This window comes from Strongylocentrotus purpuratus, unplaced genomic scaffold (assembly GCF_000002235.5).
Source record: "Strongylocentrotus purpuratus isolate Spur 01 unplaced genomic scaffold, Spur_5.0 spur5_scaffold_5, whole genome shotgun sequence".
Taxonomy (NCBI): domain Eukaryota; kingdom Metazoa; phylum Echinodermata; class Echinoidea; order Camarodonta; family Strongylocentrotidae; genus Strongylocentrotus; species Strongylocentrotus purpuratus.
The window spans coordinates 17,334,572-17,354,926 of NW_022145611.1; the positions used below are offsets into that span (position 1 = coordinate 17,334,572).

At 36.4% G+C, this 20,355-nt stretch overlaps 1 protein-coding gene across 5 annotated transcripts; it reads left to right on the forward strand.

The window, feature by feature from the left end:
- The first annotated feature begins 4,955 nt into the window (after positions 1-4,955).
- On the forward strand, positions 4,956-19,813 carry LOC100891944. Of its 5 annotated transcripts, XM_030998771.1 has the most exons (10): positions 4,956-5,159; positions 8,878-8,970; positions 9,535-9,679; positions 10,502-10,618; positions 11,347-11,581; positions 11,884-13,833; positions 15,726-15,810; positions 16,390-16,438; positions 16,819-16,919; positions 17,474-19,813. In XM_030998771.1, the coding sequence occupies exons 1-10, from the start codon at positions 5,118-5,120 to the stop codon at positions 17,606-17,608; spliced, it is 2,952 nt and encodes a 983-aa protein (XP_030854631.1). In that variant the 5' UTR covers positions 4,956-5,117; the 3' UTR covers positions 17,609-19,813. The 5 variants fall into 5 exon arrangements, 4 of the variants coding, with proteins under 4 accessions (XP_030854631.1, XP_030854632.1, XP_030854633.1 ...); XR_004066532.1 differs by lacking the exon at positions 15,726-15,810 and having other exon boundaries at positions 4,957-5,159; positions 17,474-17,582; XM_030998773.1 differs by lacking the exon at positions 16,819-16,919 and having other exon boundaries at positions 4,957-5,159; positions 17,474-17,597.
- Positions 19,814-20,355: the final 542 nt, after the last annotated feature.

Consider the following 20,355-nt stretch of genomic DNA (forward strand, 5'->3'; position numbering starts at 1 on the left):
CGTATTTCTAAGAATAAAAAGAAGATAGCCAATTGCCTTACACATTTTACAAAAAAAATAATAACTTAATTACTTTTAAAGATTGGCTGCTTCGAACCCCGCGAAGACATGCAGAATAATTTAAGATAAAGTTGACATAATACTATCATATAATTCAAGCCGGTTTTGTGCAGAATAAACTCAATCAAGTCGAACGTTTCGAACTTCAACAACAATAATAACAAAGACAACAATAAACAATTAAATATTCCTTTTGTTTTACCGGCCAAAGAGCCTGCTATAGTTTTGCCCATTTAGAATACAGACTGAAATCGAGAGAGCCCTGGGTGGGGGGGGGGGGGGGTACGGAAGTCTTCTTTAAATTAAAGTACTTCTTCTCCACACCCAAGTAGGATTGAATTAGCTTATTCAAAAGTCTCAGGCACGCATTTCCCCCAAATTGTAACTGGCTCCGTATAGGCCCTATAGGCCTACTCATTTTTCTTTTAGATAATTGTAAATCAACTTTCATAATGGTCCAATAGCCCCGTTGAACTTAGTTTGCATTCTCGGGTGGCAATAACTTTATATGGTTTTGTTTAATTATTTTTTTATTAATATTATTTTCTGTCGGTTTGTTTAATTCTTTGGGCCCATGCATGGGCGGAGCATCATTGTCAACTCGGGGCTTAGGGGATAGGACTTTTTCAAGTATCGCGCCAAAACCTGGAACCTCAATTGCCACAGTGCTTGTGAGAATATTAGGGTTTGTTCTTCTCAAAACTTTAATAAATCTCTATGATTCTTCAAGTAGATCATTAAAGTTATTTAAAGATATTAACCATATGGAAAACTTACGCGCATCTGCTCTGCGCCTCGTCGCTTATCCTGTTAAGCACGGGGAACGTACACCAAAAAAGCCATGTTTTGATATAATTGCTGGTATTACGGGAAAATCGAATTTTTAAAAAAAAATCTTCGGACGGTGTCTTATAATTTGAAATGTCGTCTTAAAAATGATACTAAATTTGGGATTATTCTTTCAGGGGAAACGGTTGCACTTTTCCCCTAAAAGTTTTGACTTTTTCAGCCTGCCTATGGAGATTGCACTGTTTTTCCCTTTTTTTGTCGGGTTTCGCTCAGTCAACCAGTCGGCAAATCTTACACGAGTGACGTATAAAAAATCTTCGGACGGATTCAGAAACCTTGACATCCCACCTTTACGTTGGTATAACGATTGTTTTCATTTGTGGAGGGGAAACGGTGGCACTTTTCCAACAAATAAAAGGTAGCTTTTCATAGTAAACCAAGGTGACTGGGATAGTGTAGCGCTATAGCTACTCACAACGAGTGCGCCCGTACCGTACAAACAATGCACAGTTATAGCTTCCGTGCAATCGCTGTAGAGGTCATCAGTGTGTGTATTTAACGCAGTGCGTACAGAGTGTGTGCGTTGCGCTCAAAATCTCGGAGACCGCATTACGCGCATCATGTCTATATGCGCACCCGAATGGGTCATTGCACTCCAACTAGAGGGAAGTCAGTATAATCATTGGCAAAGGGAATGAGTTCGATTTCGTCTACGGTGTAATGGCAAGCCTCTGCTGGTGTAGTCTACCATAATTTTGCATTTATTTAACTATAGGTGAGTTTCATTTCTAATTCTAGTTTGTTAGTGTTAGTAAGTAGTCAACGAGAGCAAGCGCTCGCACCCCTGCTTTGTCGCATTGAACTAGTCCGATCAGTGTACTTTCACGCGCGCACTTGAGCGCGCTCTCTTCGTTAGTGCTGTATTCTTTTATGCGCGTTTAGGGCTAAAAGTTTTCCATATGCGTCCTGGGGTATATGGTTTACGAAAAGAAGAGGCTGGTCAGAATATGTGTTCACTGTGAAGCATCAATGTGCAGACTGATCTTTAATAACATAAACGATAAACCCAATAATGAGACTAAATAATGAGACTGAACACCGTCAAACTCTAAATTAAAAAACAACATTGGCATATAGGCATCTGACCTGTAACTAGTCTGAACAAGATATAGACCAAGGTGGACTAGCTCTCCTTCACTAGCTAAATAAAAGTCGTTTTGTGCCATTTAACGGGGGGGGGGGGGGCTACGGGGGGGGTTAGGGGGTTTAACCCCCACCCCTCTTGGGCTGCCCCCCCCCCCAACAAAAAGGAAAACTTTTTTTTTTTTTTTAATGTCGGGCCGGGCAAAATGATATTTTTTTTGTAGTGCTTTCTACACCCCCCCCCCCGAAATATTGGTCGGCACTTTTGTCAATTTCAGGGGGCAAAATGAAGAAGAAAACAAAATAGTGCTCAACCCCCCCCCCCCCCCCCCCCACTGAGCGAAATTTTGGTCGGCGCGATTTTCAGATTTCGGCCCCCTCCTCTTGGAAAATCCTGGATCCGCCACTGGGTCAACCCCCCCCCCCCTTAGCAAAAAGCTAGATCCGCCCCCTTTTTTACACAATTACCCAACTTTCTCTAATTTTCCGACCTGTTTATAGTCGGAGTAACCTTTAAATCCTATTATGACATAATACAAAATTATTTTCTAAGTTCTAGAAAACCTCTTCTCTATAATTATGCAGTGAAAAAAGTATAATGAAAGATACAATGAATATACCCTAACAAAATCAAATATATTATTAACCAGTCAAAGAGGGAAAGCAGAAATGAAAGGGAGTAAAAGAGATTCGGATACAGAGAAAGAGATAGAGAGAGAGAGAGAGAGAGAGAGAGAGAGAGAGAAACTACAAATTCATAACAAACTCATGTAAATTAGACCTTGTAATACAAAACCAAATTCTACCTTTTTCTCAATATTATCTCATACAGTAAGTGTTGGTGGACTACTGCTGAAAAGCCATGTCACCAGTTATCTCAGATATAAAAAACAGAAAAACTTCTCCCAATGCAGAGACTATTGAATTGTTTAGGTGATCCTTTACAAACATCTGATAAAACAGAATACGGGTCATTGAACTGTGGTATCAGGATTAACTTTACTTCTACCCTTTTTTTGCTCCGGCCGGCCGCTGGTGTATAGTGGGGTAGGCTTATGAACTAGACATATACACCTTACATTAAGCATAAAACATTATGGGTTATACAATGGTTGGTCTGACCTGACCTGATATGAATATAAAGATTTAATACTTCTACTCTACAGATTGATACGGCCATAATATCATATAAATGCTTCATAAACATAACTAACACCATATGTTCATGTCACGTATAGATAAATATGCTAAGCCTCATCCTATTATGGTAAATCTGGTTTTATAGATACACATAAATTGTTTCTAATATCACGAATGGAATTCACTTCATGAGCACAACAATGTAATATATCAATGGAATAATAATAATTAACTTAATAACATACAGAAACAAAAGAGATTAAAAGTTGTATTTTTTTTTACTTGAAATGAAATGAAATGAAGAGGCTGGTCAGAATGTGTGTTCACTGTAAATCATCATTGTGTAGAACTGATGCGATCAGGCAGGAACCACTGACCAAGGCCTTCGTGTTTATAGTCTCTTTTTTGGAAGAGGGCACAATTCGAGTCACCTCTTCTTGGAAACAGGAGTTGGGTTTCTGCACCATATAGCAGCAAGCAGTGAACTGAAGAGTATACATTTTATAGATACTGGTGTAAAATATGTGACGATGATAACAAGACAATTATGTATACAACATTTTGAGGGGCCCTATTTTACAGGGCCTTACATATCAAGAAAAAATGAGGAAAAAAATAACTCAACTTCAGTATGGACAGTGTACAGTGTACTATAGACGAGCCCACACCAATCACTTCCATGTTTCCTATACTCGTAATTTGGGTAACTTATTTTTTTACCCTCCGATAGACCACATTTTGTCAGATCAAGAAGGGGGAGGGGGAGAAAGAAAGAAGAAAAAGACTAGAAAAAGACAATTAGTGGGTTATAGATGGATGTGCCAGATACATGAAAAACTAGTAACTTCTTGGTCAGATCGAGGGAAGAGCTATGGCTGTATATTATAAAATATTTGATTACTTTAACCTGACAAAACCGTAAATCGGGAAGAGGTCTACGTGTATCACTCTCCTGGAAAATTAAATTAAAGTGCCCTTTTATATAAACCAAGCTTTGTTGCCCCCGAACGGGGTGGGTTAAGAAAAAGCCCTAGCTTTTTTACATTCTGACCAAGATAATTCAGAAGTGTTTGACTCAGTTCCAATTTAAAATGTGAACTGCATGGATCGAACACTTCTGAGTAATGAATTAAATGTCAGTTTATGCATGCAAACAAAAATTTTTTTTTTTATATGGCTAGACCATGATATATGTTCGGAGTGGCGGATCCAGGGTACTTTTGCTGGAAGCATGGGACACACAAATCAAGGGGGAAAATTATTTAAGAAAATTAAAACCTTCTCACTTTAATATTATTGTAGGCCTATATTCCCCTTGAGTAGCCTATATAAAAATGATATTTCAAATTCTCCTTTCGTATATAAAAAAAGGGTAATTTTGTCGATTGGCGTAGTGTGCGCTCTGAACTTCTCCAAACTGTTCCAATGCCCTTCCCACCCGCGCTACTTTTTTAAAAAAGTCCCCCCTAAACTTCCTGCTCCCGAATTACATAAGTGATATGATCGAGAAGTAAACATAAGCTATCACGTGATAAATGTAAGCACTTTGAAGATGTCGACCATAACATGTAAGTGACGGGTATATATTGTTGCCAATCTGTTAAATGAGCACTTAACAATGACTTAAAAATAACTTTTGTCGAATTGATTTGTTATTATTCTTTGAATTTACTTATTTTAATGTAATATTGTATTTTTAATTTTTATTTAACTATATTTTTCTCATTTTAAATACAAGCTGCTGATTGTTTATGCCAAAAATAAGGAAACTCAGTCTGACCGTATTACGTGTATATACAGCATGCAGCACTGATCGGATGATATTGTTGGGATCGTGTTACGACTTAAATGCAACGCGACGCGCGCTTTATTTTAAATGGACAGCTGATTGGTGCAGTGATTGCTTTGAGCTATGCTGGCATCCGAATCTGACAACAAACCGCTGAAGAGATCAAATCAAGAATGAGATCCTAAAGGCCTAAACCATGGAAAAGACTGGCAAACAGAGGCACTTGTATTTTATGAGGGTAAGGTCGAGGTTTACGTCTACACTAACTCTAAGCCTAGCCTAGGCAGCCGGCAGGAGACTAGATCTAGTCTAGGCTAACTCCAGGGAGCCACGCTCGGAGTCGGCGCGGCGTCGGAGCGAGCGGAGCTCCCTGGAGTTAAGCCTAGGCCTAGGGCTAGGGCTAGGCTAAGGAAATATTTATCTTTTTCTTTCTTTCTTCTTCTTCATCATCATCAGGTTCATCTTCTCTTTCTTCTTTTTTCTTCTCCTTCTCCTTCTCCTCCTCCTCCTCCTCCTCCTCCTCCTCCTCCTCATTGGCCTCCTCCTTGGCCTCCTCCTCTTCCTCTTCCTCCTCCTCTTCCTCTTCCTCTTCCTCCTCCACCTCCACCTCCTCCGCCTCCTCCTCGGCCTCCTCCTCGGCCTCCTCCTCCTATTCCTCTTCCTCTTCCTCCCCTTTCTTCTAGCTTCTCCTTCTCCTTCTCCTTCTCCTTCTCCTCCTCCCCCTCCTCCTCGGCCTTCTCCTCTTCCTCCTCTTCCTCCTCCTCTTCCTCGATCCTCTTCCTCCTCCTCCTCCACCTCCTCCTCGGCCTCCTCCTCTTCCTCTTCCTCCTACTCCTCCTCCTCTTTCTTCTAGCTTCTCTTTCTCCTACATGTACCTTCTCCTTCCCCTTCTCCTACTCTAGTCCTAGAACTACTCCTAGCTCCTCATTCTTTCTAGTCCTAGAATCTACTTCCTATATTTTATGAGGAAATGTGGGGCTAGGCAAAAGCCAAAGGGGGTAGACTCGCGTCACTGAATGGCGCGGCAAATTTGCGGTTTCGCAATTGTTAGTCAAAGATTCATAAAAGGTTGCAAGAAACTGAAGAAAGTTCGCAAACGGTTTTCGTTGTCGCTAACACTAACAGTTTGTATTGTCGCCAAGAAATTTTGATTTTTGAACATGTTCAAAATTTCTTTGCGAATTTATTTTTCCACAAACAGTTCCAAGCATTTGCAAAACAGTCATAAGACTTTGCAAACGGTTGCAAGATGATGTCGCTGAAATTCTTTTTAATTCACCAACGCTAGCGACTACTTGACCATATATTTTTCTTATATAAACTTAACCCATTAAGTACCAGGAGTTAGCAAAAGGTCCCAAACATTCACAAATAGTGGAAAAGGATTGGCAAATAGTTGCTAATCTTCACAAAAACTTTTGCTAACATTTGCCAACTCCCTTTTACAAACAAAATCTGAGTACTGCCCCCCCCCCCCCGATCTGAAAGTCTCGCTTTTCAAAAAAAAATTCCCCTTTTAATTTCTATTGCTTAATTCTCCTCCCTTTCTCAATCTATCTCCTCTTTCAACTCTTTCATTTCACTCTAGTTGCGTGTGTGTTGTGTTTTTTAGGTGGTCTGTTGAAAACAGATCACCTATTGTTTTCGTCAGAATTTTCTTTCTTTATTTATTTATTTATTATTTATTTTTATTTCTTCCCGTTTTTTGTGAACAGAATAACTCAAGATCAGTTTAGTCAATTTCCTTCAATTTTGGCACAGTCATAAATCATTGCCATAAGACGTTTCAGTAACATTTTCAAGGTCATCAAATCATTGTGACGTCATGCAGGCGCCATTTTGTGAAATCACATTATCCATCATATCTTCATGATGCATAAGCAAAGGTCATTCATATTTATATCACATATACTTCAGGTCAAGGGTCAACAAGTCATGTCATCAAAGGTCACATAAAGGTCATGACGCGCACGTACGCGCGCGTCAAAATTTTAAAATGCTCAAAATCACTTAACTATTAAAGGAGAGTACGAATCAGGTCATTTTAAGCATTTCAAAAATTTCCGTCCGTACTTGTCCCCGCGTGCGGTGTGCGCGCTCAGAACGCGCGGAAAAAGTCAAATTCAAATTTTTTACATGATTTAGATTCCTCTTACCGTAAATGACAATTTACATTAATTTCAGTCACTCTTGACCTTTAATAAGGCCGTGAGTGCGCGTCAAAGTTTAAAATCTGCGCGTGCTGCTATGGGCAATATAATGCAAATTTGATCAAAAACATCCCATTTCAAAAATCAAAATACCTCTTCAGATTTTTTATATCATGGTTAGAAAAAGCATGAGTTGGAGATATGATTTCATGTGTCATTTGACCCTCAATTAACTCATGACGTCATCATAATGGCCTCCGAACTCATAATTTTAATTTGCATTTTATGACGTCAGCAGATTTTTGGAAAATTGATTGTATCTCTGTAAATATTGATCAATTTTCTTTTAAATTTTGATATGTTCTACCTGAGAATATTCTCTACAAATGCAGTCAACACGATATTTCATTTTGACAAAGGCATCATGGCGTATTTTTGCGATTAAAGGAGGCATGTCAATTTTTCACATTTTGCGTGTATTCTCTATGGGATATGACTTTTTCTCAAAACTGGATTCTACATTCTCGTCTTTCGCGAGCAATATCTCCGTCGTTTTATCTTTGTTTACGTTGAGCTTTGAGTATGTTGTAGCTGAGACAATAAGCTATCACTAGTGTGCCCTTCATTTTTCGATCAGATGCCGGGATCATGCTCATATTTCACTTACAAAGTGGGATTTGAGAATTCAATTTTCCGTTTACGTGTAATCTCTATGGGAAATGTTTTGGTATATCGGTAACGCACTTGACTTCCGACCTCGAGGTCCCTGGTTCGAGTCCGGGCGTCTCCAACAATTTTTTTTCTTCACTTTTTTATCTTTTTGACCTTTCACTCTACCATCTCCTTTGAATATTAAAACACGTACAATCGCAAATAATGTAATAAACAACCATATTTACTTTATTATTACCCTATTATCACTAGATCCATTACTTTTTGCGTGTAATCCTTATGGGAGATGACTTTTTCTCAAATCTGGATTCTACATTCCTGTCTTTTGCGAGCAATATCGCCGTTATTTCCGCTTGTTTTTTGTTGATTTTTGAGTATGTTGTAGCTAAGACTATATACTATCTAAATGTTCTCTCATTTTTTTCAGTCTGTCATCGTGGTCTGTTGATGATAATCATCAACATCATCATCATCATCATCAACATCATCATCGTCATCATCAACATTATCATTATCATCGTCATCATCGTCATCACCATTACTATCAAGATCATCATCATCATCATCATTGTTTACATGTCTATATAACTTCTCCCATTCTCAAATCTATCATAAGACTTAGACAGACCACCTTATTCGTCTTTGTGACGAATTAAAGTCTAGTTTAACATTCTTTTATTAAATTTGTCAAATCAAATCGGATTGTAAACTTGTAAACAAGCCACTTGTGAGAAATACATGGGAGGGGGGGGGGGCACATGGAGAGATGGAGACAATTTATGAATATATCAGTTTAGGCCACCATCCCCTTTTGTGACCCATCACTCCTTGGTTACATGCAACTGTTCACATTTGGTCCACCTGTTATGTTTTTTTTTCTTTTTCCTCCCTTTTGTTCTTAATTGTTGGCTACCCCAATAAATTTTTAGCAATTTTTGTTTACTCCTTAGGGTAGACAGGCGTCTTGGCTGTATAAATGGATGTTCTATTAAATCTTAAGATAAAGTTGTTGTTGAGGTAAATGGCGTTTCCATCGTCATTGGATGATTTTCACCAGGCAATGTGAGGCAATGTCCTCTCTTAGTACCTTTACTCTGATAAAACATGCACAGTGTGTTTTTAAATTGAATACAGGTGAGTGAGAACTGTAAACTCTTGACTGAGCTCTATGTTGTTCCGGATGAAGTCAATCACCAACAGAGCTGGTTTGAGGACAGACATTTACAGGTGAGATGACTTTATTTTGATGCTTTCTAAAAGAAAAAGTTCACATGTGTTTTGATTTCATAGTGTATTATTATTGAAAAAGCTGTTTGGCTAGCATTTTTGGAACAAGATAACTTTGTGACATTGGACCACTTGTAAATTCATGAATTATTTTTATGTCTCAAGATGGTTTAAGATACTTTGTGCCGTGTACAATATACATACACATATGAGTTGTGCTTTTCAGTGAATATGATTTCCAATCAGATTTGAATTGTTTTATTTGTAATTTATGATCCAAAATTGATCTGAATCGCATACTATGATAGCAAATTTGGGATTACTTTAATCTTTAAGCCAAATTCTCTTAAATCAGAATTCAGTTACCAGAATTCATATAAAAGAATTGCGATTGAATACAAATGACTTGCAAGTAATATCAATCCCAACTCATTACTAATGAGATAGGAGATACGATTGATATCAGTTGGACATTATTTGTAATCAATCGCAACTCTTTTATAAGATGGGGCCCAGAACTGTTTTGATTTTTTTTCTCTCTCTTTGATTGGTCTTGGTTTTTAGGAGATCATCATTCTTCTTCGGGACCCTATCAAATCCAAGGTGTTGTCTTATTATGAGCAATATAGGAGGAAGAAATGGTCCGGAATCAAAGAAGGAAACGACTCCAAGAAGAAACCAATCCAAGATGAACATCAGATAAAAACAGGTATGAAGTTTAGCTGCAAACAGAAAAAACAACATTTTATTCTTTGAAGAGGGGCATTGCTATACTATTTGTTTTTAATAATTGGGAGAGCATTCTCAGACGAAATTGCCATTAATTTAGCCCCAAATTTATTCAAGCAATTTATCAATTTATAAATAAGGTATGATTTTTCCTCTGTCTATGTCTACCTTTAGTGGGGTGAATAATATCAAAAGCCCTTTGGAAGTGCATAGAGATGTTAAATCATAATGTGATATGCACTATATAAGAAAGGCATATTAAATTATGTCTTTACCCATTTATGTTTTCATGTATTCATTCTGACTGCCCAAACAATTACTAATAGTTTCTACTCATTTCTGCTCGTTTTGTTATATAATCACCTTCTGTAGTTGCAGTATTGGAATACATAACTTTAATCTTTTGCAGGCAGATTAAATGGGAAATTATAAAGCTGTTTGTAACATATAGTCTTAAAGGGAGGTGGAAGTCAGTTTTCATGTCAAGTAGGTCATAATTCACCAACACCAGGCTTGGTGGACAAGTCTCGCACGCAGCAAATCAGTGGTCCCCTCAAGTCTCTCAGAGAGTCTTTGGGTGAGGGAAATGTAAAATAATGACTTTGAAATATGGGGCGATTAGTGGAAAAAGCAAAGCATTACATAAATCATGAAACTGAAGGCTAATCCTGGTACTGGACAGCACCTGTTCTTGGATAAACACCTGTATGGTGTTGAATGCCCCATGAGAGCCCACTACTATGCGTCTTTAAAATATATTTATATATGTATTTTGATACAAAATAATGCTTTCCTTTTTCAGGTCAGTCAGTAAAGATTGGTTATAAGTTTGTGGATTCTAACATGCATCACCCCTCATGTTTGATGCCAACTGAGATGGGAACACCAGTCTGGAAGGATGATAACTCTAGACACGCAGGTAAAGATTTTGTCTCTTTTTACAGCAATTGAAATTGTAAGAATTTCTTTGATATTCTCTTTCTTTTTCAACTGACTTGCAATTGATAGTTGCTGTCTTTTGATAAATCATTTACCATATCATAATTGGTTTCTGGTCATCAAGATAGCTATTGTCCTTAGATTTATAAATCAATAATTCTACGTTCCATCCTGTTGAAGAGGACAGTAAAATCAATCACCTTGATGCCATTTAGAGTCATTGCAGGACCTGTTTAATCTCATTTTCAGGCTCTTTTAGGCTTTCTTTGTACATAACATATTTATAGGGCTCCAATATTTTGTAATCTCTTCTCATCATGTCACATACTGGCCTTGTTGTATCAAATTTAAACCCGACACTTTTGTTAAAAAGTTAGTCCTAGGTCTAAGTTGTCATGGTAAAACATACTGGTATTCCTGATAATTTTACTTTATTGTGCTCTTAGGGTTAATAAAATGATGATTGGATTCTGTTTTTGTGTTGCGCATATGACATTATGATATACCAACACTATGTGCTTCCAAAGAGCTTGAGATATTATTACCCCAGCTTTAGCTCTGACAGCTGCTATCAGTATTTATACAGTGCATTTAAGGAATAATCCTACAAGGTACCTATTATCCTCACCGGAGTTGAATGTATATAGATTGATTTGACAATGTAGGGTTGACAATTAATATAAATATTGTTGGTTTGATCTGTGACAGGTGGAGGATTCAGTCCTGTCAGACTCTTTGCCAAGAAGCTTGTGGTGTATGTCTGCAAGTACCACACAGCAACCATTGGACAGACTACCTCCCAGCTGATGAAGTCCTTGTGTGCTACACCTCCTTCAAAACACATAGCTATCAGCAGCTACTTCGCTCCCAAAGCGGATGCTGACTTCGTTGGCCCACCTGTAATCCAGTCAGCCCACAGGAAAAGGAATAAGTTAAAGAAAATGTAAGTTGGCTTGTTAATTCTTGTGTTAAATTTGGTATGTATAACTTAGGGCCACCTGAATAAAGCTTGCCTACATGTATACACTTCAAGCAGAGTACCGGTAGTATATTGAGGGTTTGCAAGAAATATGTGATGATTTACACCTAACACTCCTCACTCTCTCTCTCTCTCTCTCACATGGTGCACCCGCAAGCCTACTGTAGATATATGGATTATTTGTTTGCAGTGAAGTTATCACAATTCTAATGTGGATTTTCTATACCAATAGAGCTAATGAGCTTTCGTTTTTACACCCCTCACAGAGTCAAAGGAATGAACACAGCCGCAGCTGCTGCTGGAACGAAAGAGAGTATCGATGTTGGATGTGGATTGAAGGGAGGTGGGTTCTTTGAGAAGGCATCAGGAAACATGGATACAGAGACTCAAGATGAAATCAAGCCAGAAGTCTTGCCATTCCCTTCCGTCTCTGACATGGACTGCGGCTCAGATGGGATGCCTGATCAAGAAGAGCAGAATGAGAGACTTGATGGTCATCACAGATCCCCTGCTGAGTGCAAGGATGGTTTGTCATTGAGACCTGGTGAGCATTCAAGAAGAGGTCTTCCCCTATCGCCTCAGGAAGAAAGATCCAGGAAGACTACAGTCACTTCAAGTGTGAAACCTGATGAAGATCCTATCAAAGTGGAGGGAAACGAACATCCTCAATTTTCTGATGTCAGCAAACCTTTTACATGTAAACTTGAGAAAATAGAGGATGCTTCGGTAGATTTACCCCAAAAGGCGAATGTTTCATCGTCAGAAAGAACTTCTTCACCATCTACATATGAGAGCCGATTGAAAGATTCTCTGAAGTCAATAAAATCGGAGGCAACTCTGCAATCCTCATCAGTAGAGCAAGAATCGGGAGTAACTAGGCTGACATGTTCCTCAGAGGTGACGGGAAGCTCACCATCATCATCAGGAGAATTTGATCATAGAATAAGGAGGAGAGAGAATACAAGAAGCAGGAACAAGTTATCACTGAAAAGAAATGAGGCTAAAAGGGGAAGTGCAAGTAAAGTTGGGTCTTCCAAGGAAAAAGTTCTCCATGAAGATGTGAAAAAGGAATCTGTTGAAGAGGCATTAATGGGTCATGAAGTGCATGGAACAAAGAAGCAAAAACTTCACAATGATACAGTTCCAGAGAAAGATAGAGTATCAGTAAACAAGAGAAGCAATAATATTTCAGAATCTGTTAATAGACATCCTGCTGGTAATTGTTCTGTATTTCTAACAGACATCAAGCTTAAACATGATAAAAGCTTGGATGAACCTCTGAGGTCAACAACGTCTTTCCTGAAGAGACCCATGAAAAATCAGCAAGATATCTCACCATCTCCTGAAAAGGAAACCACTCCAAATTCATCCTCTGACGATGAGCTGATGTCGGCAAGCTTCCTGCATGCTGAGAACAGACCTCTAAATCCAGCCAAGGAGGTGAAAGAGTCAAGGCAACAACCACCTTTACAGACAACACAGTATGAAGACAGAAAAGTGAATGGTGTGAGAGAATTGGATACTGCTTCAAGTGGCTGTGAGCAGAGGGATAGCTTTCATTCAACTACAAATAAATCTGTGCAAAATGTAGAAGACAATGAGAATACAAAACATAAGAGGCCAAAACCAAGTAGACTAGCTTTGTTCACGAGGCAAAACAATAGAAACAAAGACAGCCTCCATAATATACCTAAAGCATTACATGGTGAAAAGAAGAGAAAACAGAAAACAAATCTTGGGCAATTGATGGAGGATCTTGAGTGGGATAGTGACAGCCAAGAGACAAAAGAAGATAAAAGAGCATCTGAAGCGATTCACAGGCCCAAGATTGAGGACAAACTAAGACGTAGTGAAGAAGATGAACCCATGGATGTCGATGATGCATTGCCAAAGCTCACTCCTATAGAGGATGTAGGGTGTGCCTTTGATGAGGTGGAGGCATTGCCATCAGACCATCACAATCTTGATGATCTTGATCAAGGCACAAGTCCACCAGAGCTGAAACGGGACGATCCTGTGCACATCTCGGATGATAGCTGTGGCGGGGATGTCATGGATGATATAAAAGTAGAAGAAGAGGAGGAGAACGCACCAATGGGTGCAAGTCGAGAAGGAAAACTTGGTGACCTTGAAGATGAGGTCATTGACCTCAGCCAGGGGAAAGATGATGATGATGAAAGCGACAGCTGGTTTGACAACATCTTTGGGAATGTCAGGTAAACTCTTTCAACCCATTTGTGATGTAACATTTACATTGTATCTCTTTCAAGTCGTGTAAAATTAAAAATTTCACCTCTGAATAACGTTGATCATATTCATATTCATATTCATATTTATTTTATTTCCAATATCATCCAATGCTTAATTTTTTGTATGAGCAAGGTTATAAAGTTATTGATCATTTTACAACACACGTGTGAATGTTAAAAGCAAAGTAACATCAAACAGTGACAAATCAGAAAAATTAATAATGGAGATCTTTGTATATCAAAATATATTTTGGGGTATTTTTTCATACATAATCAAGGTATTCCCTGATTTGCATAATGTATTCTGATTAAAAGGTTTTCCACAAAACATATATTTATTTTAATGGAATGTGATTTAATAATGGAAATCTTTTTATATGTATATACTTAGTAAGGCCTATTATATATTCATATTGCATTAAGGTCTATAAAGGTGAATGAATTTTTTACAGTATTTTCATAAGATTCTTACAATTCTAAAAGAATATAATCCCAGCTTAATATAAATCACTGGAAACAATGCTTGAATTATTGTCTTCTTTTATAGAATCATAAAAAATTGTAAAGACGTATTTGTCAAATGAATATAACAGTAGCAGGAATTTGGTAAAGCAAATAGAAATCTATACATTAAAATAAATATCTTTGAGAAAAAAGGAAGTACATATTTGTCACATTTTTAAAAAGTAAGGGATAATTTAACCCATCTTACATTTATTTGAAATTGTGTAAATTCTCAAATGAGATTTTACAACTTCAGATTATTAGATTTAATACAACAGGCTATATACATGTAGTTGATAATGATATAAATTTATATCACATCAAGTTATTTAAACAAAAATTATTGAATGATAACTCATCTCATTTAAAAAATAAAAATAAAAAAACAAACATTTGCAATACATGACTTATATACAGTAGGCTTGCAGGTGCACCATGTGAGAGAGAGGGAGGATTGAGGAGTCCTAAAAAGGACTCTCTGTAATCTTTCTTGAGGGTTTGAAGTCAATCCTCCCTTTCTCTCACATGGTGCACCAGCAAGCCTACTGTATATCACCATGTAAGCCGACACTTACAAGCAGCATCTAATACATGACTTATTTCAATGACTTATTTTTCCACTTGATTATTATTTTTCCACTTGATTATTATTTTTCAGCACTCAATAAATTATCAATTTGAAAACCTTTCTTTTTCTTTTTCTTTTCTTTTTTGTTGTTTTGTTCATAACATCAATGTTTTTGTTTCTTTTGTGTTTCCCTTCTCCAATCATGTTATAGATATGTTAGAAAAATTTGTTCTTGAACCTTTCTTTACTTGTATATTTTTAAAAAGATTTATACCCATAATTACATATTTTTCTTGCCTTAAATTTTCTTGAAGTAATTGAACTAATACTAATAGCCATTTAGTTTGATGATCATGCCCCTGTCATTTATTATTTTCTTCCTGGTCACATCAATAATTACACTTTTCAAATAACACCATCGATACAGAAAAGGCATTTCCACAGAAGTATTGCCTTGTAAATATTAAATTATATTCATGAGTATAAGTTCAATAGTATATATCTGACAGCTTAAGTACACATCTTACTAAATTCTCATGTTTGTTTGTTTGTCTGGGAAGGAAATTGTTAAAGTAGCCACATAAACAACATCAGGGTTGCCACTGTGTTTGACAATTTTTTCTCTTCTTTTGGGTTCATTAATGGTAGGAGAGAGAAAGAGAAAGAAAGAGAGACCTACAATATGACTTGGTTTAAAACAAGATGATAACAGGTTATTATGTAATTTAGATCACTATTCAGCTAATCAGAAATTTCTGTAAAGCATAATATTTCTACTTCTCTGTAGATTGGTGACCGAGTTGAAAATGGCAGATATTGTGTATCTGACACAAAGGAACAAGAGATACCTACACAATATCTTCCAAGGAAAGGTAGATATCACTTTTAGGGAACTAGGGTTGGGGTCAGTTAAATTGGTCAGTGGGCAACTCTTTTGATATAGAATTTTATGTAATTACCTTTTGATTGGCACGATTGTTCTTCCCTCTTTCAAGCTGGCTTCATAACTAGCCCACTGCCTTTTAGAATGGTTTGAAAGTTGTTGGTACATATATGTATTACGTACTACTTTGCTGACAAATAGGTTCAAAGAGAATGTCCTTTGTTTCATTTTGTTGAAATTCTAAGAGGTTCATTTGTATTCAATGTTGGGTAATTATGACCAAGCTAGACCATGTCATACTAATACACCATGTGTACAGTCGATTAACTGGTGCACAGTGGTCTAGCCACTTCCATGTAGTATTTAATATAAGTTGGGAAAAATAAATTCATACATTTGTAGATTTTGATAAGGTAAGGCTCTATATAATCCTACATGATATTGGTCCCAGTGAAAACCTGCATAGGATGTGGGTCCAATGGGAAAGCGGTCGACAGTGACATTCCAACTTGTAACTATGAATTTATTTTTACGTGATATTTATTTATTATTGTTTATGTTTAATCAGAGGGCCTGTGAAAGACACCAGTGCTACAAGAAAAAAGGACCTCATAGAAGTAAGTGAGAACGTCATTTTGTAAAATCTTGTCACATGGTATTGTAGTTCAGATGTGAATTTATGCAAGTTAGCTAAATAATGCTTCTGGTAAAATGAATGTCTATGTTGCTCATTTATTTAAGGGAGAATTAAAAATGATGGGTGCTTATTTGAACAACAGGATTCTGTATTTAAGTTAAGCACTCAACATTTATACTGCTTAATTACTGTAAAAATTTTAATATTTTAACATTTGAAGTCACTTTTACCATGATTGAAGTCGTTGTTTATTCAATTGCTATCATTGTTAATTGCATAGCCCTTGAATCAAAAGTGATCTATCACTAGGTTTTGTATTCATCAGGCATGTGTATAAAGTTATGTTTATATTTTTTTCAGTTGCCATGGCTGGCAATGTGAGGTTAGGACCATTCAATGAGGAGCAGATGGATGCAGTGATGGGGGAATTGGTCAAAACCTACTGCGCCAGACACTTTAAAGTAAATACATTCAAAGATCCAAATTTTTCTTACTCTATAGGCCTCCAGTGTTTGCCATTTGATGTTACGACTTTGACTTTAAAGTTTCATTGATTAATGAGCCTGTGATAACAGCTTTATGTAGAAATCAGTTGGGCTGTATCACTGACTCGGTACATGTAGATCAAAGTTTTACTTTAAAAATTAATCTTGAGATTTCATTCAGAACGAACAAAAATTTGAACAGATTTAAGTTGAGGAGAAGTGAAAAGTAGTATTACAAATACTGCAAATCAGAATTATTCCCTTGACTTCCTCCAACCAAGCGCCAAGCACTGATTAAAACATGGGTGTATTGAATTGAATTAAAGCCCTGTTGTATTGAATATAAACCTGACACTTTGAATAAAAATAGGGCTTAAAAAAGGAAGTAAGTCCGAGGTCCAAGCTTTTCTTTGCCAAACATGATCTTAGACCCACTAGAGTAGGGCTTAATGGAAATAGTAGAATATGGACCTTATATTGATAGAAGGCTCACCGTTTGAAATGATGTCTTTCATTGTTTTGCCATACAGTACATGGATTACCTGTCTAAAGTTCTTCTACCAGAGGCTATGAGTAAGATCTACATGGAGGTACATGGGGTGAGCCACGCCCATGCTGAAGAGGTCATGAAAGGAATACAGAAAGAGCACCCTAGGGGCACCTGATTTCTGCTCGGTTCCTGAGACAACTTGCTTGTGTGACTTGTTATAGAAAGCCCTGTAGCATAGTGGTTTGTACTGTTTATTTCAAATCAGGAGATATGCGTTTCAGAACCTGACTCAGTTCCTACATGTATACCCTTTTAGTTCAAAAGTATTTTTTCTTAAAGCATTTCTTTAGACCTAGAGCCCCATGGTATTGTTTAGTGATTGTAGGGATCCAAAGTGATTGCAATTAACTTTAGTTAGACATCAAATGTCTTCATCAAAGATTAACAATTATAACTTTGTATGTAATTGATTGGAATACTGATTTGAATTAGTTGCATGTCTTTATAAGATGGGGTTTAGGTTTGTGTCTAAAATGATTTGGCTAAGTAGGATGAATTAATTGAGTGCTTTATGTGCCTACAGGCACATTATCTAAGCTAAAGATTGCTTAGGCCAGGGTGTTGTCAACAAGTGCCTCTACATAGACAACACTATACATTACCTACCGATATATTATATGAGGGTGGTCTTGGTGGGTGATGTTCACATGTTCTTTCTGATATATTAGCCAATTGTTAAATTTGGTAAAATATCAGATATTGAAGCTAGTGTGATTGAAATGAAAAACAACAATATTGAATCAACATTTGCCTAATATCAAGAAAAGCATTAAAACAAATATATCTTGCCATGATAGTCAGAAGAAATTAAGTATTTTTCTGAAAGAAAATGTTGTTAGTGTTTTGTGTATGTATATATATAAATATATGATTATGAAAAAATTATGCTAGTAAGCATATTTGTGAACATAGAAAGTTTATGTTGATGAACTTTGGGGAAAGATTTAGACAACAATTTTCAGGGATAACATCGTTTACAACAGTACTCTTGGAGAGGTTTTTCAATACCATTTATGTCTGAGTAAAAATTGGACTCAGTTGTCAACTTAAAGATTGTGCTAAAATGGGTGATTTTCACATCAAAATGGAAATGCATTGGCTCAACGCATTGGTGTGACCTGAGCATAAGTTATTCATTGACCATTCTAACTGTGACTGACTATATATACACAATGTTAGTCTTTCATCATTCAGCTTGTACCCTTGTTACACTCAGGAATTTCAAAAAGTGTCTGTTAATTTATACAATCTCAATGAAACCTTGGACTCTATCATGAATAGAAACAAATAATTCTTTCTTGTAAAATGTTGTCTTTCAAAGAGATTTGGAAACCAGGAAACTAAGGTGTTTCCATCAGGTGATGTATTGAATATGAAGGAAACTGGATTTTTGATTGCAAAGGAACAATGCAATAATGCACTTCATCATTTTATAGTCTAAAATTGTCCAGATAATGCTGCAACAAAGCTATCATGCTAGTCTTGTTGTGCTTGAAAAGTTTAATTACAAGAACATATCTAGATTCAGAAAATATCTTTTGCTGTATCTACATGGATTTACATATATATCATTCTTATAAATAGTGTATAGTTGTCTCTGAGGCCATCTTTGTTGTTTTCTGGTACTGTGAAATTTGAGCTAAATGACGCCACCTTGATCATTTCAGGAATTATCTTGTGCTGTACATGTATTTATGTCATTCTGATAAAGAACTCGCGCAATACTATTTTGTTTTCTTGTAATTATGAGTGGTACACATGTTTTATGTCATTTTGATAAACTCGCCCAATACTATTTTGTTTTCTGGTTGTTACGATGGGTACATGATGATACATGTATTTATGTCATTTTGATAAAGAACCAATCAATTCTACCGGTATTTTATTTTCTGGTAGTTAATATATTTCTAGAAAATGGAAATGTAGGAAAGAGATGGGAAGTGATTGCAATTTGATCTCTGTATTTAAAGTCATTTGTTTTTCAGTGGTCACGAGGCCTTAACTTATATTATTTTCACTATTGAGTAGTGTTAAATGCTCAACATGTTCATGTTTATATTGGTGTATAATTGCCTTTCAATGTTTTGTTCAGTGTAATATCCTCTTATATGTGCAAACTCATCTTTATGAAGAGAAAGAATAAGAAACAAGGTACTTTGAAATGCATATTATCAAATGTGCTATTGTAAAAATTAGCAGCTGTTTACCATGGTGCCTGGCATCAACTAAAGTGTTATTTATTTATTTCAGGTGTTTGCCTAAAGATAGCTTATAGCATATTTCTTGTTTGAGAATAAAGATTTAAAATTGTTAACTTTTATTTAGAAGAGTCATTTCATTCTTTTTTTGTGTATGCATACTTGTATTACAACTAACGTAATAAGACATCTAGCTTTCATTTTTGTTCATGAGCCATTGTGATTAATGACACATGTAAACAGTCATCATATGCTTGCTCAGGTAACTTATTTTATATCTAAAATAACATTATTAGTAAAAATAGTAATAGTAATATTGTCTAAGAACAGATAGACCTGCAAAACATCTCATAAAGTAGAAGAGTAAGAAGTTACAAGTTATCTTATTCACAATTTTTTTTTGAAATTCAGAATGTTTTAGGTATTTGGTTCCAATGAAAGCGATTATGCCTCTCAGTTGTGTCAAATTGAGAACAGGACCTTGTCTGTAAAAGATTTAAATAAACCCCAGCATAAAGTGATCAAGATTCTACATTTACTATAGTTAATATCACTTCAAGAACAAACTAACGACTATAATCTTAGAAGACCTTCTTGCGTCTTGAACTACAGGCATTTTCTATTTCAGGATTAAATAAAACTTGTCTCACTTATTTAAAGCTAT